Source organism: Asterias rubens, chromosome 20, assembly GCF_902459465.1.
Source record: "Asterias rubens chromosome 20, eAstRub1.3, whole genome shotgun sequence".
Taxonomy (NCBI): Eukaryota; Metazoa; Echinodermata; class Asteroidea; order Forcipulatida; family Asteriidae; genus Asterias; species Asterias rubens.
The window spans coordinates 6,025,458-6,051,879 of record NC_047081.1 but is presented as its reverse complement, the minus strand read 5'-3'; the positions used below and the strand labels follow the sequence as shown (position 1 = coordinate 6,051,879).

The following is a 26,422-nucleotide window of genomic DNA, read 5'->3' as shown; positions in this document are numbered from 1 at the left end:
TTTTTTTAACGCTCAGTGACGTGCCATGACAAGGTGTAAATAATCAATGCTGCATGACATCTAATCCTCCAATCAAATGACAAGAATTTAACATTGACAAAAACAAATCTATGACCCTATCTTTAAGGCCCGTGTAGCTCCTAAATTCATAGAGCTGTTTAAATGCATAAACTAATGTATACCAGTTTGTATACTACCCTACGTCTTCCAGAGCCCATGATCCATACATATAGCATGGATGCCAGCCATTAACAAACTATGGCATCCGAAGGGGAGTTTCACACGTTGGCTGGCCAACTAACAGGGTACAAGCCACTACCAAAATACAATGAAATGGTTTCATTTGCCAGTTTTAAATTCTGCTTAGCGCAAGTGCAGAAACTTGTTAATCAGTTCATTATCCAATGAATGAGGACCCTACAAATTTATAACTTTTTTTGCAATGAACAGTTTATGAATATTCTTTGAAACTCTCTTACCAGTTACTACATTTCAAAATTGACGTTAACTGAAAAAGCAAACTACACTCTTGGGGACGTACTGCTTCCACGTCAAACAAAAACGTTCCAAGTAGAAGCGAAAAATAAAACCATGGGAAAGAAAGCTTAAGGCGTATTTACTATTTCAAAATCTGCTACTACATTGAATGTTTTGCGCAAGGTTTAAAAAACAACTACCAGCCAATACTGCATCTATTCGGGAAAAAAAAAGAGAAAATGCTAAACATAGTCTCTACGTAAAAGCTTATAATTTATCAGAATTATAAAAATGTCTAATTCAATTTACAATGGCAGTGCGTTTAGCGTCACCCTGTACACAGTGTATTATTATCTGTCTCACAGTGAATCATGTTAATACCTAGTTGGTTTTTGGAACAGTTCAATTGCTTCATACAATGAAACTAACCTGTCAAAACTTCATTTCAAGTTTTTGAGATATTGCTGAAAATCTGAAGTGGCCAGGAAGCATAATCCATAATTGGAATAAACAAACTGAGAGACATCACTGTCAGTACTGCTTCTCACATTCAGAATTTCGGGGATAAAAACTGATATTTTTTCCCATAACCACTTAAGTGAAATGACTCTCAAAATGCCTTATACTATCAAAAGCTGATGTACTTCTCACCAAAGTTTTTACTGCCATTAATTTTAAGAGTGATTACCAAATGTATACCTTCCCTTCAAGGACATCACAAACTGTCCAATGATTTTAGATCAATGAAGAATAACCAACTATAGAGGGCACTGTTCGTGTTCTTCATAGCATCATATGAGGGCCACTTCATCATTTTTCATAAATCATCAAGGCTGTTGGGGCAGGAGATTTTGTTTTTGCATTAAGGAGAAGGGATGAAGAATAGTATTGGTTTCTTTACCCGGAATGGCGTAGTGGTATAACTTGCAGATGGTAGTACGTTTTACCTACGGGGGTCGGGGCTTACATGGGTATACAGGGTTGCTCAAAACTTTGCCACAGCTTGCAAAGTGAAAATAGCTAGAAGTTAAGGGGCTTTACATGTATATGTATAGATAAAGAGTAGGTCCAACGGGTGATTTTACAACCAGCTAAGGGGTCTCCCATGAGTGACGAAATGTGTTACTGAATAAATGCACGTCTGCCAGCAGTCAGGGCCTTGCTATATATAGAGCATCAAGAAGTTATAAAGACAATAGAGCTTTGTTACAACACGAAAGCATGCCAACCTTCCTCACAGTAATCAAGAGAGATTTCTTTTAAAAACAATATATACAGCAGAAAATCTTGATTTACATTTTAAATATTAAATATAGTCGGTTAAATCACCAACAATTAGAAAACAAAGGGAAAACTTTCTGTATCCTGCCACACATTTTTCATTCGTTTTGAAATAAATTAGTATCTAATTTACTCAAATGAGATATTCCTTTTGGTAAAAATAAGTGGTGGCAGGATAAGGACAATTTTCCAAACAAAGTCTACAGTACGCCTTTTCCCTGTCAATGGCCGTTGGATATTCCTGTACGGAGTCTATGACAATCAGAATGAGGCTAGAGGTAAGTTAGACTGGTGCCTTTGATTCTACAACTCACGCTATTGCCACTGCGTGGCCATTACAGAGTACCAAACATAAATAAGTTATTGAGGGGTGGGGGATCTGAACCTAGCAAAAGACATTCTTGTTTTAAACTTTGCTTGTTCTGTCCCTCCCCGCCAGCTAATGGAACATTCCAACTTGTCAATCACATTGAGATGGATTGACGATTTAAACCACACCTTCTTCAACAACTCTCACAATGCTACATGCAACTCACTCAAAGCCCTGTGAAGCCCTTTTCACACGTTATCTCTTACTTCTGTGGAATACAGCCCTGGTGAAGCCCTGGTAAGTTTTTCACATCCCAAGGTTCAGCCCGGTTCATACTTCCTGCGAATGCGAATGCAAATGCGATGCGAATTTGACGTCACAACTCTGTATTCGCAGGGATATTTGCAAGAGAGTTAAGCGCAACTTAACTGCTGCGAATTTTTCATTGCCAATATTATGTGACGTCAACATTCGTATTGCATTCGCTTTCACAGGAAGTATACACCGGGCTTCACTCCGGCGCACTTTCACAATGCCCTGCATACGTCACTATTCCACAGGGTTTTGGTTGCACGTTTTTAGAATACCCCAGGGTTTTGTCGCTTACCCCTATTCCAGAGCAGGGGTGGCTATGCCCAGGGTATACTCATCTACCAGGGTAGAGCGATCCAAGTGTGAAAAGGACCGTACAGTATTCCCCCGGGTTGCCCTGGGGAATAGACAGTATTGAATAACCCCATTTTTTCTATGAAAGTCGCCATTTTGTAGGGCAAGCAATATGCGCATCCAAACGCGTACATCTATGAAGCAAGCGGGATTCAGTTTGATTTCTACTGCACATGCATGCACACACGCTCGCACACACGCACAGACGCCATGTTGTAGGGCAGATATTTGAACGGAGACATCATATTCAATACGGTCTATAGATTAGTGTGAAAAGGGCTAGAGACATCATGATAATACATGATGTACCAAGTAGTTTCATCGAATATCTCAGAATCGTAAAAGACAGGCAGCTGGACTAAAAGCCAAGGACCAGATTAAGAGAGCTGCAAATCAGAAAAATATTGCTTAACAAAATTACTTGCCAAGCGGTAATAACCATGCAGCCAGTCACAACAAAAGTTATGGTCGTGACCCGCAGCCAATTTCATAACAAGTAAGCAGACGTTTTCTGATTACGGAGTGGTACTTAGCAGAATGTCCATTTCATAATCTGTGCAGACAAAGCAAAAGGCATGCTTACTTGCCGACAGTTCTTGTAAGCAGAGCAAAGGACGGTTCTTGTAAAGCAGATTTGCAACAAAACAAATCCATACTTATCGCAGACAAGCACAGCCAAATCTTCTTTATCACTCATGAAACACACCCTGTCTGCTAAAGTGTATAGAAATGGCTGAACCATAACCAACTTGTATTAGTGGCCTCAGGTTTTCGCAATTTTGTGTTCTTGTCGCTTTACAAATTTGGCCCCCAATGGAGGGAAAGTGTATTTTACACGGATATTTTATGTAAATTCTGTCTAACAAATAACATCAAACTCTCCTGAAACCACAACTTGAGTTGTTCAAAAAAAGCAAATTTCTGCCAAATGTAACTTGCTCGGTACTAAAAAAAAGACATACCTTTAAAAATGTACAAATAAAAAGAACTATGGTTTGCCATTAAATAATGTGATTAGATCTTGCAGTGGAGCAAGTTCCTTGGACTCAATAAGGTTAAATTCCTGGACAAAGTAAATGAAATGTTTGAAGGACGTGTTGAGATGCGCCTCTTCCCTGAGCTTGACGATCTCTGAGAAGTGCTGATGGTAAACGTGGGCGTAGACCCGGAACAGACGCTTGAGTATCGTCTTGGCAATGGTGGAGAAATTCTTGGGGAAACTTACGCCTGGTTTGAAAGAGAGGATTCAATATTTTTATTGGTTTTAAATCTTTGGAACATCAATTCAAGAGTATATGAAAGGAAATAATGCCTGGCGTAATCTTGGGGAAGGAGGCATGCGTTTGCAGTAAAACTTGGTGCATAGTGCTCTAGATAATTTTGTCATTTCTGGACCAGCAAGCACCTAGTTTAAAGGCTGAAAGGAACACGTTGCCTTGGATCGGACGAGTTGGTCTAACACAAGCGTTTGAAACCGTTTGTTATAAAATGCATATGGTTGGAAAGATGTTTTAAAAGTAGAATTCAATGATCCACACAAATTTGCCTCGAAATTGCATGGTTTTCCTTTTGCTTTGCGAACTAACACGGTCGGCCATTTATGGGAGTAAAAAATTTACATGTGTAAATGGCCGACCGTGTTAGTCAACGAGGTAAAGGGAAAACTGTGCAATTTCGAGGCATGTTTGTGTGGATCATTGTATTCTACTTTTTAAACATCTTTCCAACCATATTAATTTTATAACAAACGGTTACAAACGCTTTTCAAAGACCAACTCGACCGGTCAAAGGCAACTTGTTCCTTAAAGGCCGAGTCACACTGCATCGATAACGAAAACGATAACGATCACAACGCAAAGAGAAAGCATTGTTTTGGTTGAATTGCTCCACGCAGAATAAGCACACGCTCATTCAACCAATAGAATGCATTCTCTTTGCGTCGTGATCGTTATCGCATGCGCAAAATATTTTGCAACCTAATCTACATGTATGTAAACCCTTGTCCTCTGAAGTAACATGTATTAGATTCTCTATGGAAAGCTACTAAGGAAGACTGCAGCCAAGGCAAAAGTGCCATGACTGAGACACGAACACACATTCTGACAAAACCAGGGCCCAATTTCATAGAGCTGCTTAAGCTTAAGCACCAAATTTCGCTTAAAGATGCTATGTCAGATTTTTTGCCGATTTTACCAAAAATTTTGATTTAAAATTCAATAGGTATTTTGATGGGGGTCGAGAAAGTTACAAGCTTTCATTTGAGCCATTGCTCGAAAAAGTCCGCCAATTATTAGAGGCAGTGAAATAAACTGCTCAAAATTAGTTTTTGTCGGGATTTCGACAATATATCACATGACCAATTCTTATGTGTTTTATAAGAAACGTTTTAAATTTTTGTCATGGTTCCTGACCATTAAAAGTAAAAGTTAACCTTTTTTTTGTTAGAGCGAGTGATACTCTTTGAAATACCATTCACTCAAAAAAATCTATTTTTTAATGTTTGGGGCAAAAAATCCGACATAGCATCTTTAAGTAAAAAACTCGTTGCCTAGTAAAATCAAATTACCGGCCAAGACTCCACTCAACTGTTATGCTAAGTAAACAACAGCTAAATACCAGTCACAAGTAACGTATATGGCATGAAATATTTGCCAGTAACATGTGTAAAATAGGCGAGCTATTTTCGTGCTTAACCAAATGTTTTGCTTAAGCAGCTCTATGAACTTGGCCCAAGAGCATGAGCTCGACCCACTTAACCCACAAAGCTTGTACACTGTAGCTCAGAATATTTACGAGACCAAAATTGTTTTTACAAGAACAGAATCAATATGAGAAACTACTCATGCTACATACCAATCTTTGATGGGAATATCATCTCGTCATCCAGCTGGTCTTGTACCCATGTCATTAAGTAATCGATATATTTAGGCGCTGAGCATTTGATGGGTTTCTTGACTGTTTGCCCATCAGCCCAATGGTACTCATATCTAAAGATGAAGAAACAATGTTGGGTAACAGTGACAAACATATCAATTGTTAACGTTTCCTCAAGTAACAACACTTTTCCTAAAATCATACACAAAGCTATAGACCATGTGAACTTTGTTTAATATGTGACCTTGTAAATTCTTTGAGTATTCTGGCAGGCAAGATACTGCACAGGTCCTATGGGAGAGTTGACATTTTGTGTAATAATTTCCACAAAACTCCAAGAATTATGAAAGTAAAAGCTGGACAAGTTTTGAGATGTGCCCCCTTTCATCATATCAAAAGTTGATAAGAATTAGACAGTGTAATCTCCATAAAATATAAGATTTTATGTTTTCTTCCTTTAGGATGTGTACAAATCGTGCCTGCAGGAAGTCCAGGCTCTGTGGCTCTTTTGTAAACATGTGATGTCACATCGTCTATACACATGAACATTTCATTTGTGTGTACACACAAGTCAAACCATACTCACTTTGGACCAGCCGACATAACAGGACATGATTCTGCTGTACAGAACTCTGTGATGGTACCGTAAAGCATGTTGATTTGATTGAAGAAGTCAACCGCTACAAGGAGATGTCAAGAAAAAGAAAATCACATATTGAAACCAGAGTAAAAGTACTCCCAGGGGAAAAAGATTGAAACTGTCAATTGTAAGATCTAACCAATTCATGCCATGAAACCCTCACTGTAAGTTTTACAATTACATGCAAGTGTAAAACTATTTTACTCCTTCATATGAAGTGTGGACCTGAGAACAAGAGGTCCCCATAATGTAGGGACTTGAAACACTCTGTGGACTTACATGGGTACACACATCCACACAGTGTTTTTTACAGTGTTGAAGAATATGATTTTCCTTGAGTGTACAGACCAAAGGAGTGTCAACACTATATGAAGTGTGGACCTGAGAACAAGAGGTCCACATAATGTAGGGACTTGAAACACTCTGTGGACTTACATGGGTACACACATCCACACAGTGTTTTTTACAGTGTTGAAGAATATGATTTTCCTTAAGTGTACAGACCAAAGGAGTGTCAACACTATATGAAGTGTGGACCTGAGAACAAGAGGTCCACATAATGTAGGGACTTGAAACACTCTGTGGACTTACATGGGTACACACATCCACACAGTGTTTTTTACAGTGTTGAAGAATATGATTTTCCTTAAGTGTACAGACCAAAGGAGTGTAAACACTATATGAAGTGTGGACCTGAGAACAAGAGGTCCACATAATGTAGGGACTTGAAACACTCTGTGGACTTACATGGGTACACACATCCACACAGTGTTTTTTACAGTGTTGAAGAATATGATTTTCCTTAAGTGTACAGACCAAAGGAGTGTCAACACTAAATGAAGTGTGAACCTGAGCACAAAAGAGGTCCCCATAATGTAGGGACTTGAAACACTCTGTGGACTTACACAAATCAACACCGTGTTTTTGTACGGTGTTAGAGAATAGGATTTTCCTTACATAGGAACATTACAGAATTGGTTTGGCTAGCCAAAACGTTGTTGTCAGTGTAAGCACTTTATGTAATCCACCATATACATAAACTGACAAACCTGTAGAAGTTTGAGATCAATCGGCCATCTGGGTCACAAGAAAAAAGTGACAAAAGCGATTACAAATTTTGCATTGCATCGATGCCAAAACAACAATGAATAAAACGCTCACTGAGCGATAAACTCCCCAAACGCGAAGTTAGATTATTTATTTATTATCAAATACGACATTGCAGACAGAAATATTTCAAGGGATGTTTTCTACTATTATCATCATTAGACCGTGCAAGTTTTATGTAAATCTGTGATCGATTTTTGTTTCTCACCAACTCTGTAACGTTCCTTCAAGTGTACAGAGCAATGAAATGCCCACAGAGTGACTGCAGCACAGAGCTAGCTGGGTGTGTGGATTTGTGTTTTACTTCACGTCCCTACAATGTGTGGACCTCTTTTGTTCACAGGTCCACACTTTGTCAAGCCTTACAACACAAACAGTAATCCAGTGAAAGTTTTGGTCCAGTGAAAGTTGAGTTCTAAGTGAAAAAATGTTGATCTTTCGGCACAATAGACCGTATCGAATAACCCCTTTGCTGCTATGAAAGTTGCCATCTTGTAGGTCTACACGCGTACATCAAAGAAACACGCCGCACGCAGCGTTCCTGGTTTGATTTCTTCGAAACAAGCACGCACACCCACACGCTCGCAGACGCCATCTTGTAGGGCAAATATTTGAACGGTGACTTCATATATTCAATATGGTCTATAATGCCACTGTCTGCAGGATACTTACTATTAACAGCGACCCATTCATTTTGGTCTTCACCATCTGGTAGGACTACTGCCAGTCTAAGGTTACCACTGCCTAGTGTGGCTTCTGCATGTTTCATCAACTCATACTGATGTGTTCCTTCTGGAATGTTCTTTTTGGGTTTGAAAGTCTTCGTCGACCGACTCCCACTGTAGTAGAGAGTAAGAGAATAAAAAGGACAGGTTTTATGATAAGTCAACAAGTGGAAAAGGTGTTGTTTGTAGTAGGGTAGTAAATTGGGTTGTTGTTCAGTGGTTTGTGCATGAAGCAATTGATGTATGTAAAATGCTTGCCATTTAAGCAGGCAATCTAACATTACAGCTTCATGCCTTTGCTGTTCAAGCATGCCTTTTACCATCACCTGAGGCAATTTATGACAACCAGTTCCAACCAATCTGAAAGAATAACGAACAGTCCAAAAATCGCAACCCATCAAAAGGTGATCACTCTGCCCTTGCTTCCCAGGTTGTGATCATAAACTTGGATGCCTCTACATGTAGCTACCTGCCAAGCTTGGGACGTGTAGCGGGCCTGGAATTTCATCTTTAGAAGGGCAAGGCCATTTTCAATTTGAAAAGGGCAACCATTAAAAATCAATGGGAAACTTTGCGTCAAGGCAAAGACCAAGGCAAATTAAAGCCTTGATGTACTCTAGTGATGATACACTGTGACATCTGCTCAAGAATGACAACGGTTGTGGGTTCGATTCCCACCCGAGTAATATGCTTTTGGATTTATTTCACACGACTCGGTGCAAGAGTGCATCACACATCAGTGTATAATGTTAAACACCAATAGCACACGTATGCACAATTTACAGTTAAAAGTACATTACCCTCTAAAGCACATACAAGTACTTGTGACAAGTTATCTAGCAGTTAATCTAAATCTATGTTTTGTTTGTTTGTGTACAAACAAAAAATGATTAAAATTGAGGGTTGAAGGTCAATTATTAGTATTTAGGTTGTGTTTGCAACCAGCAAAGTTTCGGATTTGCATGATTCAAAAAACATTTTGTTTACTTATTTTTCAAGCTAAAATATTTTCCACCATGGCAATCTTAACATCATGTTTGTAATCCACACATTGTAATCACAATCATGTGCACACCCTTTATAAATACCGCTGGTAATTTTTTCAAAAAACTAATGACCATAAAAAAACTTGCTCTTTGAGAGCTATTAATATTAAAAACATTGTAAGAAACGACCCCCTTCGAAGATATGTAGTTTTAAAAAATAAGAAGTATTCCCAGCCAAATATTTGAAATTGAGTTCTAAGACATTCGTGGCATGAAGCCTCTCATACGCATCTGAAGCAACTCGAAAGAGTTTTTTTCTTTCATTATTTTTTTTTGCAACTTTGATGAAAAATTTAGCCCAAATTTTTACAGGTTTGTTATTTCGCATGTATGTTGAAATACACAAAGTTCACCTAGTAAGGATACTGGTCTTTACAATTACCAAAAGTATATACCTTGCCTTTAAAGGCACTGGACACGTTTGGTAATTACTCAATATGTATGTTACTATTACATGTTGCATTTAAGAAGTTACTTGATAGCAAGCAACAGAGAGTAGTTGATAGTATAAAAGGTTTTTAGAAACAACTTCCTTTAAAGTAATGTATGTAGTTTTTTGAGAAAGAGGTAACTTCTCACTAAGTTTGAATTTTAGGAAGACTACAAGCCTAAAGCCTTTCTCATGCGTCTAAAAGCACACTGATTTTGCGCAACAAGGGTGTATTATCTTTCACTTTTTTCTTGCAACTTTAATGACCAATGAGCCCAAACTTCCACAGCTTAATGCATAAATTGGAGTACGCCAAGAGAGGACCCTGGTCTTTGACAATTACCAAAAGTATACCCTGCCTTTAAAGGTGAGAGAAGTTCATGAAATCAAAACTCTTTTGTAAGCTTAAAATACCAACAGGTGACCTGTATTGATTGCTTTCAGGGTATTCTAGTATTGGTTTGTGATCTTGACCCTCCAAGGGAGGTCCAATTGGTGGTAATTCAACCTGTCATCAGGAAGAAAGGTACTAGAGGCAAAGTCAATGTCATTAGAGTTATAATTGGCATTTCTACATCTTAATTATTTCCATAGGTAGGAGCAAGAGTTGAGTTAATGTAGGACCGTTTCCTATTGTGTAGGATGTGGTCTGAATAGTATCAACAAAAAATCCTAACTAAAGATAAGACAAAAACCTTGTTACTTCTGACATGAGGGAAATCAAAACTTGCCTACATGTAGATTCAAACAGTACAGACAAAAACACACAAATTTAGACGATAAACAAACTGACAGATTGAACCCATAAAAAGAAAGAATGAATACATGTACCAGAAGAAATCACTCAGGGTAGCTAGACCAATTTTAGTGGTGGGCTGCAATTATTTGTTTTTTCCGAAGTCCACGACGACGGTGAGCGGATCAACACAATTATTTATGTTTAATTATGGGGCCATCATTGCTGAAGAGCAAGCTTCAGGCATGATGCTAGGTTTCCAAACTGTTCATGTTTTGGAGGCCTTTTGACTGGGTGTTCTTTCTCTGTGACACTTGATACTCCTTTCATAAACTGAGTCTCAGATCAATGCACAGTGAAAAATATTTTGATTTGTTCTTGGGGAAATCTGTGCTGGGCGACACAATGTATTTTGCTCAGAGTTCTGAGCAAGCCTGCCCAGCACCGCCCACGATGGCTACAACACTGAATGCACTACCTTCTCAACTTTTCTCAAAGCAATCATGATTTAGTGCTTTGTCATGGGGCACAGGTGTCATGACTGGGATTCGAACCCACACTCATTCAAACCACAAATTCACATACTTTGCAAGAGCTTGAAATAAGCACAGAACCACTGGCCAGACTCTTAGCACTAGGCCAGTGCTCCTGGTTAACCCAAGACCAAAAAAAGTCTTAATAATTTTGAAGATTTGGATCAACACTTTTGGTATTGTCAAAGACCAGTATCCTCATATTGGTGTTTCATATAAGTTCAGCCATTGTTCAGCCACCATTATTTCCTTTCTTTTTTTCTCATTTTTTTTTATCGCGGATGGTCTGTTGAAATAAACACTTAGCTACACCTATGGGATATTATGCTTGTTTTTTACGGAGCACTCCTTAAAAAATTAAATTAAAAAAACATACAAAAACAAAGAGAAATGTTTTAGGTCTGGTAAAAAAAGTGTTTGTGGTCAAATGAACATTCTAAAGTACTGTAGTGTTTATGTCTAATGTAGGGTTCTTGTAATTTGAGCCCAGTGTACGCACACAATTTATATAATGGCGAGGTTCTTTTAGGAATGGTTTTGTGTCTGTGCTGTCTCCTGCTGAGTTTAAAATGTCATGACGTCTCAATCTTTTACACTCACTGGTTACTTTTGTAAACCACCTATTAATAACATGAAACCTCAACATATTTGAGCCTAAAAATACAAATTGTATCTACAACTTTTAGATTGTTCATGTTTTTGTTTTTTTTTCAATAAAAAAAACAATTTTGTTTCTTTTGTTTACATCTTGAATTGTGAAAGATACTTCTTGCCCCGAAAACAAGTCTGACCTAAAAATGTATGGCCTACAAGGCTTGTGGTCTAGTCCAGCATTTCTTGCAATTAAATCATTATTTCTGTATGCCATGCAGAGCTCAAATTTGGGATAAAATCTCACACGACTGTAGGGCTTGTATATTAGCTCAAAGAACCAGAATTTATTGTACAAGATGAAAAAACGAAACACTGCTGGACTTGTACGGTCATGAGTTTACTGGCGTTATACTAAAATATGTGGCCCACAGTAAATTTAGAGCATGTTAACAAAAAGCAGCAAGTAAAACTTCACAACAAAATCAAGCAATTGTGCAAACCGTTCCTTTAAGAGAGGAGTAGGGAACTGAATGAAAGGCTTCTTATCATGGGATAATACTGCAAGGTATAAAGGTTAGGAGTGGGCAGGTACACAATGTACAATACTCTCCTCTGTTTCCTTTTTCCTTCATTAGTAGAACCATGGAGGTAGCAATTTGGTAGATCCGTGTGGACTATGCAATCCATGAGTTCGGCCCGAGTAGTGTCAACTACAATATATGATTAGATGATTGGGGTGAATACACTGACCGCCATCATGTATGACAGCATTGTGAATTTGATAATTTGTATGATTCTAATTTTTGTAGTAACAAGGCAGGAAAAAAAAGGATGGTCCCTAGCATTGACCAAGTAGAAGTATTAGATGAAAGGTTTGCAAGGGAGCAGCGCAAAATTCCATGTGACTCTGCTTTTAATAGAGCACATAAAGTACATTGTAACTAAGCACAACAACATTATGCTTACCAGAATAAGATTACCAGCTAAACGACCATGTTAAATGTATGTATTAATGTACTGCTCAGCATAAAATGAGTAAGCAATATTTTCTGCTACAGCAGCTCTTTGAATTTCATAGAGCCTGTAAACAAAAACACTTTTGCTTAGCAAAAATAGGTTACCAGCAAGAATGCCAGACAGTAACCATTGCTGCTACTGGTACCCCAGTCACTTCTTGCTTAGCCAAGAAATTTAATAAGCAGAATTTTCTGCTTTAGAAGCAGCTCTGTGAAATTGGGCCCAGGTAGGTCAGGCACATTAGGCAGTCAGCCATTATAGGATATCTATTTCTTAGGTTCTTTGTCAACGTGTTTCCCTGGGTATTGCATTGCATCTTTGCTGCATGCTTGGCTTGGCAACAAAAGGTGATGGGATTTTATTTATTTTTGCTGTGTGAAATTCGGCCTAATCCTGCTGTTCATGCATTATTGTGAGTTTAGACACACAATAATTTACAGACGTTTTGTATAATTGCAGTGATTTGTAAGCACTGGTTAGTCTCTCACTCGGTTCTTCTCTGTACATGCCGCTTTATGGCACATCAATTGTGAAAGAATTTTATTCATTCTGATCTAGTCAAACTATTGTTGTTGTAATGCGTATGAAACAAGTTATGTAATTCGGAAATTTGCCAGAATGAGTTTTCCCACATAGTTTTGTCTTCGTCTTCATATTTTGTGTTTCGTTGCTCTTTATTCACTACTACTTCCACCCTCGAAGAGAGTGATAACGTGTTACATTTTGAGAATCAAAGGAATGTGGTTTTAGAGAAAGGGATCTCAAAACATATTCAATCTGGGAAACGTTTCATAATGCAGAAACATTTCTCCAGTATTCCAATTACATACTATTTTTCCTGCATGGACATTTATAACCACTCTAGATTTCCGGCAATATCTCAAAAATGCTACCACAATTTCAATTTTTTTTTTTTTTCAGGTTAGTTTTTCAGTTTTATCTACATCCGTATAGGATTAAAACATTTGAACCATTTTAACAAACAAAAGTTTACTTTGCTTTCAAATTCCCTTTCTAAATTTGCATATACTACTGAAATAAATGCGCGTTTGAATTATGAATAATGCATAAAACATGCACAACAAAAAAATCCAGATAAGATCCATGCACAATGCAGTACATTCACGTGTAACACATCTGGGACACACGCTGACAGTGACACACACATGTACTTTTCCTTCTAATAATATATAAAGATCAAATTGTCTGAAGCACGTATCAAAACAATGGCAAGCTTTAAGCCCCAGCTCAAACATGGAATGGAATGTCATAATTATGCACGATGATGACGAGTCTATAACTAAATAACACACCAAGGTTGGGCGATGATGCTACAAGATTAATCATTCACCGTGTGGCATAGGAAAAACAACCACACCCACATTTTAATTTTAGTTAAAGGGAAGGTATACGTTTGGTAATCACTCTTAAAATTGATAGCAATAAAAACCATTGATTAGAAGCTTACAGCAGCATTTGATCTGTTTCAAGCTTTTTGAGAAACATTTAACTTCAAAGTAATGTGATTATAATGTAAAAACTGTATTCCTCAGATATTATGCCATCTGTGTGGATCTACTCGCTGTGGGGTTTTTTTCTCGGAAATATCTCAAAAACGTGACCACCTTTTGAAATGAAATTCTAACAGGCTAACTCTCTACACATCTCTAGATTTATAAAGGATTAAAACAATAGACTGTGCAAGTTTGGCGCGCACCGGAGCGAGAAAACACGACAACTGAAGAACTTTATTTTTTATGAATCAAATCTTTGCTTTAATTTATTCTTAATGCCGAATCTGAACAACAAAAGTACCCTATAGAGCTTGTTTAAATTAGTTTCAGCTTTTTAAACAAAATACACAACTATCGGTTAAAGTCTATGTATAGACAAAAGTAAAACTCTGGGACAAGGATGTTTGTTTGATCTTAAATTTGTTGAAACCCCTTTTGTAAATCTACGCCCGAATGTGAAACTACTCAAAGCTGGTTTATACGCGGACGCACGATGGTCGCAAGGGCGTTAGATAAACGCGTGACGCAGTTTAAAGAAGAAGCCGACGCCTAAACGACCAATGAAAAGGCTTTTCACCCCGCGCGACAAAAACAAGCGTCTGCGTAAGTTTTGTGATCGGAGATGGGCACAAATTCTTAATTTTTACCAAGTAACCTGACCTGAGGTCAAGTTTAAATATCGGTTTTTCTTCGTTATTATGTTGACTTTGTTTTTCTTTTATATATGATGTTAATTAGTATTACATTTTTAACAACATATGTCATTTTTATAGTCATAAACTACATTAAACTAAAGTAATGGACGAAACAAAATCTCCCCAACGTAAAACTCCATAAGGTTGGGACCACAATGGTCCCGGATGTTCAAATCCGCGCGAGACTTGCACAGTCTATTGAGCCGTTCAAAAAAACAAAGTATTGATGTACTTTGCCTTTAAAGCAATCGCACAACATCGGTAAACAGTGTTGTCCAAGGCCCACACTTTGTGTATCACAACTTATATAAAATAACAAACCTGTGAAAATTTAGGCTCAATCGGTCATCAGAGTCAGGAGAAAATTAAGGGAAAACCCACCCTTGTTTCCGCACGTTTCGCCGTGTCGAATGACATGTGTTTAAAATAAATCCGTTACTCTCGATATCGAGAATTGATAATTGTTTTAATGTTTTCTCAAAAAGTAAAGCATTTCATGGAATAAAATTTCAAGGGAAGTCTTTCACCATTCGATCTGTAACCCCTGTAAGTTATTTGTAAATCTGTGAACTTTTAATTTTTGTTCTGTTCAGAAAGTGTCCAATGGCTTTAACTAAAAACTATCCATTTTCATTCTGGCTCTACATTTTACCACAAGCCAATATGAAATGCATTGAGCTAGCATTTCAGACTATTGAGTAAATACAATTTTGGGCAAAACAAAAGACAAATTTACAAGAACAGGACATGAACTTGTGACCTCCCGGCGCTCTACCAACTTAGAAATCTAGCCCTAATGTTGTCGGTCTCCCTTTTTTTGTAAAAATATTGACTGGGTGCCACTAGCAATGAGTTATAAATGCATTATTCGGGCAACCAAACTCACTTGCAGGCAACCTGCTTTTTCAGTTGCTGGGTGCCCTTGCCATAGAGCAAGATTAAACAAGCAAATTCTCTAAATTTCTCAACCTGCTTTCCTTACAAAAGAAGACTTCAATAGACTGCACTTAAGCCCACCTTATCATTGGCTGGTACTCAACCACGATCCCACACAAAAAAAACACTCAAGCCCAAACACTTGGCCTTTGACAATGTTTTACCATGGTTTTACAATATAATAAGTTTTGTGTACCATGTTTACTGACCATAACAAAGTTTACAGTGATTATAAAGAGAAGGCTCTGATCTTTCAAAGGGTGCCGAATAAAAAACATCCATGTAGGGTTTGTTGCTTTTATCCAATTCTCTAAAATGGAGTGGATTTTTTCCAAAAAGCCACACACCTAGGGAGCACCTTCTGTTCGTGTACAGTGGTTTACATGTAATTTACAGATTACACTGATAAATGATCAGGAAACTTCATTTATTGACCGTTCTCAATAATTTTGGGGTTGTGTAAGGGACTTCAATAATCAAGCTTAATTTTAATACTTATTTTGCTCTAAAATAAAATATTTAGAGTCACCTGGAAGTGGTATTTTTTCAAAATAAAGCTTTTGTCACTAATATATGTGTTTTGATGAGTGGAATGTGAATAAACAGTTAACTAAGGTTTTAAAAAATCAGTTCTTATGTTATTTACAAATTTAAGAGTAGACCCCAACCCGAGAGGGCGCTGTTCGTGACGTCAATCGAGGCAGACTTTGCCTGTAATGCGTAGAGTAAACACAATTGCAAAGTACATGTACGGACCAAGTCGTGAGTTTGTACGTTTTAAAAAAAAAAAAAAATGTTTTTTTCCGGCAATGCCGACCAGGTGTATTGCTGCTGAATGCAGAAAAACACTTTTTGAAATGTACCAACTCACGACTTGGACGTACATGTACTTTGCACGTGTGTTTACTATACGCATTGCAGGCAAAGTCTGCCTCGATTGACGTCACAAAAGGGGGTAGGCGGAGTCAGCCCTCCAAACAACTTTACATATTTTTTAAACATATAAATCGTGACAAACAATTACTAAAAAAATTGTTTTATTGTTCGTAAGCAATATACTCTTATGTTTGAAAGAAAAAAAATCTATTTCCAGGTGACTTTAGGGTAATGATTAGGGTGTTTTGTATTTGCCTCAGAACATGAGCCTTACGCTGTGTGAGAATGTCTGCTTAATGAATGGTCAAACAATTTAAACTGGCTGTTCATGTCTAAACAATGAGTTCAAAAAGCAGGTTTGTGGAAATGTATGCCTTAGGTTTTCACCCTTGTCACACAAAGTTGTGTGCGTTCAGATGCTTGATTTCGAGACCTCAAATTCTAAACTTGAGGTCGCGAAATCAAATTTGTGGAAAATTAATCCTTTCTTGAAAAAACGTCAGTTCAGAGGGAGCCGGTTCTATCAACCTCTCCCCATTCTTGTTACCAGGTAAGGTTTTTTGCTAATAATTATTTAAAGTAATTACCAATAGTGTCAACTGCCGTTAAACACACAGAGCTTATTTTAATTCGTTGAAGTGCTGTCATTATCTTTATTTAGACTTGATGGACTTATATAAGTGAGTTGATTATGACTCCACACAAAATGAATTAAAAACCAGGCAAGTCAGAATTGTTGCTGGTTGGTTTATACATGTATACAAACAAACGACGGACAAGCCAAATGGGCTGGGCCCATTTCCATAGAGCAACTGAAGTGCAAAAAGACGCTATCACAACATAACTTTGCTGACCAGAATAAGGTTACCAGCAAAAATACCTTGTCACATGTGCAATACGTGACCGGTATCCTTCTTATTGTTGCTTAGCAGATAAAGTTAATATTTTTTGCTTTTTTGACAACCCGTACAACACCTGAGTAACCAACTAACCATCCCTTTATGATAAACACTGAACTTTATGGATTTCCTGTTATTAATAGCATTCGAGTTATCAATAATGCATTTCAAAGATGGCTTTATAATTTGCATTGCCTGTGTGCACAGAGTGAATTCCAAATAAGAACGTCTATGAGCATTTATTAATATAAAACAAATTGACAATTCATGTTAACTTTGAAAAGCTGTAGAATGTGGGGGAAATGGAATAAGTTTATCAAGTACTAGGGCTAACCATGGGCTTACCTGCATAGTGTAGATTTTTTTGATAGACTTTTCAGGCTAACTAATCACAATTTTAAAGATTTTTTTCAAAACGGGTGATCACATTTTGTAACTCATAAATCTTTACATTTTTTACATTTTTTTATAGGAGGAATTGACAATTAAAATTGTGCCCTTTTTGTTTCAGTCTTCTGCATTGATACCACAAGATATACCACATAATATACTGAATTGTTGTTTTGCAAAATATAGATGCATATTCAATATAAATTGTAATGCTGAGTTAATCTATAATGGTCAATGTCCTTCCTCATCGCATGACCACACTATGCTACATTAGAGCACATTCTTGCATTGCGTCAAGTGTCAAGTGAATGACTTGTCATTCTTGTCTATTTTTAATCCATTGCATCCCAAAGACCTTTAGTACAAAGGTCAACGACCCTCAAGGAGAGCATCTTCACTGTACTTGTGCAAATTCTACCTCACTAGTGACCTGTAGGGATGGGTGTTTTTCTTAACCAGCTTAAATAGGGGGGTATTATAGATCATGTTGTCTAATGTGCATGTCATTTTGTATATATTGTAAGTTTTGTAAACCGTTTATACTATACATATTCCATGTTTTCTACTGTTGTTTTTCCACTTTCACTGTTGTCTTTGTGTTACTCAAAAGTGTGATCAAGTTTCCCAATTTGCACTAAGTTGTAATCTATTGTTTGAGCAGTAAAGGAACATCTTTGCTATACTCTAAACTAAATGTTGAACTTATATAGGCCTATGCAATGTAGACTGAACCAACAGAAAGTCTAAACTCAGATAAAAGTCAGAGATTTATCATCCCTGTGTTTTGTGTTGTGCTGGGACAGAGTTAAAATTCTATAAATTTTGCCAACTTCCAACTGTGAAACAAGATACCCCTTGATTTGTTTGGGGTTCAACATACTAAATTCCAAACTGCTGAAGGCATAATGTATGCACATAAATGTACTCCAAATTGGAAACACGTTTAGCTGTGTTTGCTGAGTTAATCATTTATGTAGCAAGATCTGTGGAGACATGGGTCAACAGATCAAAAAAGGTAACAATTTGACGCACCAAAGAATTGATAATAGGAAAAACAGCAGACTATGAGCTGCACCTCTTCCACATTCGGTCTTGGAATTTCACGTTTAAGCGGGCAAGGCCATTTTGATTTTGCAAAGGGCAATTTCAATCTATGGGAGCTTTTGGACGGGCACTATTGAATAAATTAAAGCAATGGTTACAAAATTCCAAAATTTCCTTCCTAATGATTTTAAAGAAGACCCCATTTTAACGGTAAAAACTCAAGGAAGTAGGCTATTTCTTTTAATTATTCCCTATTCGTATTATTACCCTTTCTTGGTGAGAATGGGCTATGAGAACTTGGTGAGAAAAATATATGAGAAAATATAATAAGCTGTTGCAAACTGCTTACCAACCAAAATGGGAAAAAAAGTTACAAACAGGCCTGATTTTTCCCACTCAACATGTAGCTCAGAGTCTTGGCTAATAAAAGAGAGAGATGTTGGACAATTCTCCGATAACAACTTGTGATATTGACGCAGGTGTAGATCCACAAACTAATTTGTTTTTCTTTGTCAGTTGGGTGGCTTAGCAGCTTTGGATTAAGTTTACAGGGGGGGGTCAAACCTGCTCTGTATCCCTACTGGATTCAATACATACAGTTACAGATTGTAAACTTCTAATTCATAAACCTTATTGTCATTTAAAACAGTGTTGATCTTAGATCAGCTCATACCAGGAAAAACATGAGATAACATGGTGTCAGGAGATTCCATAACAAAGCAATGTTTGTATCTGTTGTGTACAGAATTAATGTCTACAGTGCATGGTTTGCCCTAAAAGTAGGTAGTGACATTTCACTGGTCTGTCTGTGTTCCCCCTGGTCCATATTTGAAAGTTTTCTTTCAATGTTATCATTAGCACGCCATGGGATTTGTAATTGAACTAAATGTGAAGTGGTTTACAAGTAGCAATGAGACTTCAGCAGGACTACATGTAGTCAGGCAGAATGTTGTCTGGTCTTTGGGTGTTCTTGGCCAGTGGACACTATTGGTAATTACTCAAAATAATTATCAGCATAAAACCTCACTTGGTAACAAGTAATGTGGAGAGGTTGATAGTTAAAAACATTGTGAGAAACGGCTTCCTCTGAAGTGACGTAGTTTTCGAGAAAGAAGTAATTTTCCACAAATTTGATTTCAAGTTTAGAATTTGAGGTCTCCAAATCAAGCATCTGAAAGCACACGACTTTGTGTGACAAGGGAGTTTTTTTCTTTCATTATTATCTCGCAGCTCCGACGACCAATCGAGCTCAAATTTTTACAGGTTTGTAATTTTATGCATGTTGTTGAGATACACCAAGTGAGAAGACTGGTCTTTGACAATTACCAATAGTGTCCACTGTCTTCAAGAGAGAACACTGGTTTTCATGAATGGAGAAACATTACAAGTTTTGAAAAAAACAGACATGATGCAATGTTTAGTGGGTTTCCAAATAATTACTGTTTTAAAATTAACATTTTCAAATACAGTAAGAAAAGTAGACGTGTAAGACACAGGGTGAGATATTAATTGGCAACTTTCAATATTCTATGGAACTTAATATTATTGCAAAAATTATATTTTCATGCATCTGCAGATTTAAGTAGGCTGACATGGCAGGTTCACTTTTCAATTGAACAAAACATTCAAGGGCAAGTCCACTTTTCAGGTGCAAACAAAATATTAAAAGGGCAGCCTGGCCACTTCTCAAAGGCAGGGCCACTTTTTATGTGAACAAAAAATATTCAAGGGGCACAGCCACTTTTCAAGTGAGCAAAATATTGAAGGGCCCTCGAGACATCTTTTTCAAGTGAAAAAAAATATTCAAAGGGCAGGGCCACGTTTCAAATTAACAAAATCTTCAAAGGGTAGGGCCACGTTTGAAGCGATCAAAATACTCTCAAATTATTCATAATTCAAGGAGCAGTGCCACTCAATCACATGCTCCAGGATCACATTATGAAGCAGTTCAGTTGATTTCCCTTCGATCAGTTTACTGAACGACAACTACGTGACAATATTACCGTATACAATTAAGAGATAGAGGTATTCTAAAAGCTTGTAGAGTAGATTGCTACAGGGAAATTTTGGTCACCCTGGTCAGTCAGAAGTCATCTGTCAACAACAGACAGGAATACACTACACCTGTCATTACTTGAGTTCCAATGGATGACATTAGGAACATGGCCTGGTCAAGTACATTGCCAGCTGCGGTACTATCTCTTTAAAGGTCCTCTCTTTTAAAGGCACTGGACACCTCTTGTAATTACTCAACATAATTTTAGCATGAAAACTTACTTGGTAACAAGCATTAGAGAGCTGTTGAAAGTACAAAACGTTGTGAGAAACGGCTACCCCTGAAGTAATGTAATATTTGAGAAAGAGGTAATTTCACACTCAGTTATCGAATAGTATGTTCAACTAGCTGTGTATTTTTAACATGTAACTATTTTTGTATGTAATCTATTTTTTGTATTACATACCATGTAGGCCTATTGTAATTGTTACTGTTATCTGGCCATTGGCCACGAATGTAAAAAGGAATAAACTATCATCTATCTATCTATCTAGTATCAGGCCTGAAGCCTTTCATGAGGTATCTGAAAGCACACTTGTGCAACAAGGGTGTTTTTTCTTTCATTATTCTCTTGCAACTTTGATGACCGATTGAGTCCAAATTTTCACAGATTTGTTATTTAAATGCATGTTGGGGTACTCCAAGGGAGAGACCTAGTCTTTGACAATTACCAAAGGTATCCAGTGCCTTTAACATTAGAGCAAGCTGAACTCTAATTTAGAGCTAAGACCTTTAAGAGCAGTATCATACCAGATGTTAGTAACTGATGGACAATGTGAGTGTTGCATCAAAGAGAAAGGACTTCATCTTTAAGCCATAAGCCAGAAGTAGCTTTAAACGGTCTACATGTACTTTTTCCTAACACAAAACACAATGTCCACAGATTTATTTTAAACTTACAAGTTTGAAGATTATGATAGTAGAAAGCTTACCTTGAAATTTCACCTACTGAGGTGCTGTAGTTTTTGAGAAATGAGTAAAACAAATAATTTTCTTCTCAGTTTTAGAATGTAAAAACGTATTAACCAGTTATGCTACGGTTTTGGTATAATATGGTTAATGGGATTTTCGTCTTCCTGAGACGAAAATTATTTTATGCCTTGTTTTACTCATTTCCCCAAAACTACACGAACCTCAGCTAGTAATATTCGAAGGGAAGCTTTCCACTATCATTATCTTAAAACCCTGAAAATTTAATGTAAAAAAAAAAATGTGGACATTTTGAAATCGTACCCGAATCCTTTAAATTGCACCTCTACTGCACCAAACACAGAACAGTAATTTTTGAAGTATTTTTACCAGGCCTGGAATTTCATCTTTGAGAGGGCCAAGGCCATGTTCTATTTTGCAAAGGGCACTTTGCTAGCCTTGTTGAGGTCAAGTGGACACTAGGCCCATATGTCATGACTGTACTGTATGGTTTGGGTAATTATGCACTACATTGTAGATGCAGACAAATTTACCCAAAACTAGACCATGTGAACTTTGTTTACAATAAGTGTGACCGTGTACATTCTTTCAGTATTCTGGCAGGCACAGTACAGCACAGGGAGACTTTTGAAGGGGCACCAAGGCAAAGACCTGGGGCGGATTGCACCAAGCAGTCTTAAACAGGTCTATACGCTATAGCCGGCTAACTTGAAACGCGCTTAGACAGTCTTTAATTATAGACCAATTGCAATAGCGTGGTCTATTATAGCCAGTCTTAAATCTTAAGCCTGCTCTGAGCTGGCTTTAATCGGTCTTTGTTTTGTTTTTTAAAGATGCCGCTGCATTTGTTAGTTGTAGATGATTTTATACAAAGAGCTCTACGATGAGATTTTATTTTAGAAATAGATTACACTCATGAGAGGCATTATGATGATAATACATTGTATCGTAAATGTATAATGTTCCCAAGAGTAAAAAGATGATACAACTCACAGATTGGATATCCGATGATTCAAACCAAAGCAATAAGAACAATGCCATACCACCAGGTGCCTGCAGAGTTCTAGGTATTATGGGACATTTGTTCGTAAAATTGCATTACTTTTCGCCGACTTATCTAAGACCGGCTTATTGCAACAGGCTTAATAACTGACTAAGCTAAGACCGTCTCAGGCCGATAGCCGACTACAACTGACTGGTCTTAGACTGCTGACTAAGACCATTTTATTGCAATCCGCCCCATGTGTCCCTTCTCCTGGTTTAACCCATGGAGGTAGTGACCATGGAGGTAGTGACCAGCTATCGGATGTTATGTAATATAGAAACAAACATGACACTGACAGTTAGTTTAATGCCAGTCGGCTGTCCCAAGATGCATTGGAGTGAATGCTGGGGAAGTTGGCGTTCGATCAGCTCATTGTCAGGGGCTCTCCCAGATGAACTTACTTGGGTCAACTCAGGAAGCTATTTGAACGCAGGGTGCTCTGCAAAATCTGAATTGATCAAAGTGCGGAATCCTGCTGCCACACGTTCACTTGCTTATGAGTTACGATTGAAAACATGGAAAAGTTTCCATATGGCGCCACCATTTTTTTCATTCAATATGAAATAACATAGTATCTAAATTACCTCAATGAGATATATCCCATTTTGTAAAAATGAGTGAAAAAGTGGTGACGCCATACGAAAAGTTATCCGCAAACATCTTGGTTAGTAAGTTGGATATTTGTGTTGGTCACAATAATGAGAGAAAAGGTGACACTGTCACTGACTAACAATAAGTTTGTCTAACTGACATTTATTAACTAAATTTAATTTGACTTATTTTCCTAAATTCTTCATGTCATCCCCAACAATGTCGTCAGTGTCAACGTCAGTGTCAATGAATTGATAGTTCTCTGGCAAGTACACACAAAAATGTACCGTACAGAGAATTCTAATAAAAAGTAGCCCGAAGAAAGATCATGATTTGTTACTTCTAGAAACTATAAGGCTCCCCCGTGAGTCTTTCTATTAGTATTAGGTAGAATAGAAGTAATGATTTATGAGCTTGAGTTGAGGTCGAGTTAAACTCGATTGAACATGCCGACTGTTAAAAAACATGTAATAATACGGTTACATTTCTGAGAATGAGAGTTCTGTCCTCGCAGGTTGACGGGTCAATCAGGGCAGACCAAACATTATAACATTAGAAAGACTGCAGCGGCGAGTTTACAGCACACTACCTATACCTGTCTAGTGTCTGTTCGTTCACCGATGAGGCTTTACTTTAGCCAGTACCTCATCAACACGGAACACACACACTACATTAAATACACGCAGTCAATTACGAATGAGTCACTACAAAATATCAACTGGTAACTCCCCAATAAATACTTACAAAAGAAAGCTCATTTTCGACGCCACGATTGCTGTTGATGTTGGTCATCTACCCCGTGAAGAAACAGAAAATCGGTCGCAGTTTTCAGGAGAAAACAACAAAAATGATGGTCAGTCAGTCACAATATCGGGTGCACAAGTGCTGTTGATCGTTGATGTAATGTATTCATTTTCTGTTTGCGGTCGATTCAGAAATTCAGGGATGACTTGAGTTTTATGTAGAAAGATTTGCATACCAAGTTCAAAGGGATTTTTCCTGAAGAGTTTTGCTTTTTCTTTATTTAAAATTTTTACATTGTGATTCATATAAGTATGTCGTTGAAAAAATAAGTGATTTAGTTTTTTTTAAATGCGTTTTCAAAAGGTTCACGCATTTATATTTGTTAGCATTGACGAGAGCGTCCCGAACACCCTAAACTTTTGGCGTTGGTGGCGCGCTACTCTGCATGTCAAAAATAATTATTTCAGCTGTTTTCTTTTTAATTGTAGAGGGCGCTTGTTTCGGTACCGGTTGAGTTCGGTCTTCATCTTTTTCTCTCAATATAACAAACCCTGCCTTCCTCACACTCTGATTGTGAAAAACGCCCTTTATATGAATCCAATATATTAATCTAACGAAAGGTTTGTTCTGAACTCCCTTGTTTAGTCGATGCTTATAATGTTGGCCGACTTACCATAATGTGTAGTAGGCGTGTGGTGGGTATCCCCGCCCCCATTTCCACACACACCTTCGTCTTTCTTGCTGCGCCCGAAATAAGAAAAAGAAGGAGAATGGGGAAAATGGAATTCCTTAGATCACTGACAAAATTTACTAGCCTTGCCCTGATTATTTTGGTTTGAAGCATAAAAACAACCGGTTGTCAAAGAATTATTTCAGCTATGTTTTTTGTAAGAAACTCGAAATGGTTTTGCTGTCGGGACATCAACCATGACAGTGCGATTGTATACATTGTGTGTACCGTCCCCGTAACTGCGCCGCGCTCCAGCTGACCGCGCTGAAAGACTGTGGACACTATTGGTAATAATTGTCAAAGACTAGCCTTCACAGTTAGTGTCCCGCCCAAAGAAGGTATTATTAAAGGCAGTGGACACTATTGGTAATTACTCAAAGTAATTATCAGCATAAAACATTTCTTGGTGACGAGTATAATGAGGGGAGAGGTTGGTGGTATAAAACGTTGTGTGTGAGAACGGCTCCCTCTCTAAAGTGCCATAGTTTTCGAGAAAGAAGTAATTTTCTACGAATTTGATTTCGAGACCTCAGATTTAGAACTTGAGGTCTCGAAATCAAGCATCTGAAAGCACACAACTTCGTGTGACGAGGGTATTTTTTCTTTCATTATTATCTCTCGCAACTTCGACGACCGATTGAGCTCAAGTTTTCACAGGTTTGTTATTTATGTATATGTTGAGATACACCAAGTGGGAAGACTGGTCTTTGACAATTACCAATAGTGTCTACTGTCTTTGATAAAAGCCGTATTATGGGAAATTAACCCCACCCCACCCCGACTTAGATCAAGAACTTGTCATAGGGAACTTTGATGTGAGGTAAACTTCCAAGGGAATTTCCTCGGGCGGCAGAAGTCCCGTGAAGTCAAGATGGCAAATTCTCCAGTGGTTAGGGCGCCCTCTTTTGGCCAAGATGTTTTGGCGGACTTGTTGAAGGTTACAAACATAAAGTTATTCCATTTGAGGTATGAGGCATGCATGGATAAAACCATGGAGGTAGAAATAGTTAAACAGTTGGCCCCTCTCTGCTCTTATAATGGTATTATTCCCTTTTGTGCACATTGTAGTAGATATCAACCATGGAGGTAGAAATAGATGCGAGCTGGAAAGTCAATTATTGGGTCACAAAGTTAGACTATTCAGAAAATGGAGGCTAGGTACTGGAACTTAGACAAAAACTGGTCCTCATCTATGAAAATACATCAACAGAATAAAATTGGTTCTGTGTGATTTCTCCAAGTTTGCATTATTTAAAATATAATTTATGCAGGATACTATTTGGACAGTTGAGCACCAATTATTTTGTTATCATTTCGGGGGGGGGGGGGGGGGGGGAGGGGGTGACCGGAGTTGCATGCAATATTGCCTCTATGCAATACTATCCGGAGGACATTATTACATATGCAATAATGTCCGCCGGACGGTTTTGCATATGCAATCGTGTCTGCCCGGACCCTGCTGCATAGTGTGTCTGCCCCCGTGCAAAACCGTCCTTGCAGTAAACGCCCTTGGTCAGTACGGAACACGCTCACCAT

General features: G+C 37.8%; 1 protein-coding gene across 1 annotated transcript; it reads right to left on the bottom strand.

The window, feature by feature from the left end:
* LOC117303794 (MOB kinase activator 1B) lies at window positions 1–24,317 on the bottom strand. The gene is made up of 5 exons (XM_033788156.1): window positions 24,157–24,317; window positions 8,028–8,194; window positions 6,195–6,288; window positions 5,588–5,721; window positions 1–3,961 (listed from the first exon to the last, which is right to left on the bottom strand). The coding sequence occupies exons 1-5, from the start codon at window positions 24,168–24,170 to the stop codon at window positions 3,723–3,725; spliced, it is 648 nt and encodes a 215-aa protein (XP_033644047.1). The 5' UTR covers window positions 24,171–24,317; the 3' UTR covers window positions 1–3,722.
* Between the last annotated feature and the right edge of the window lie 2,105 nt (window positions 24,318–26,422).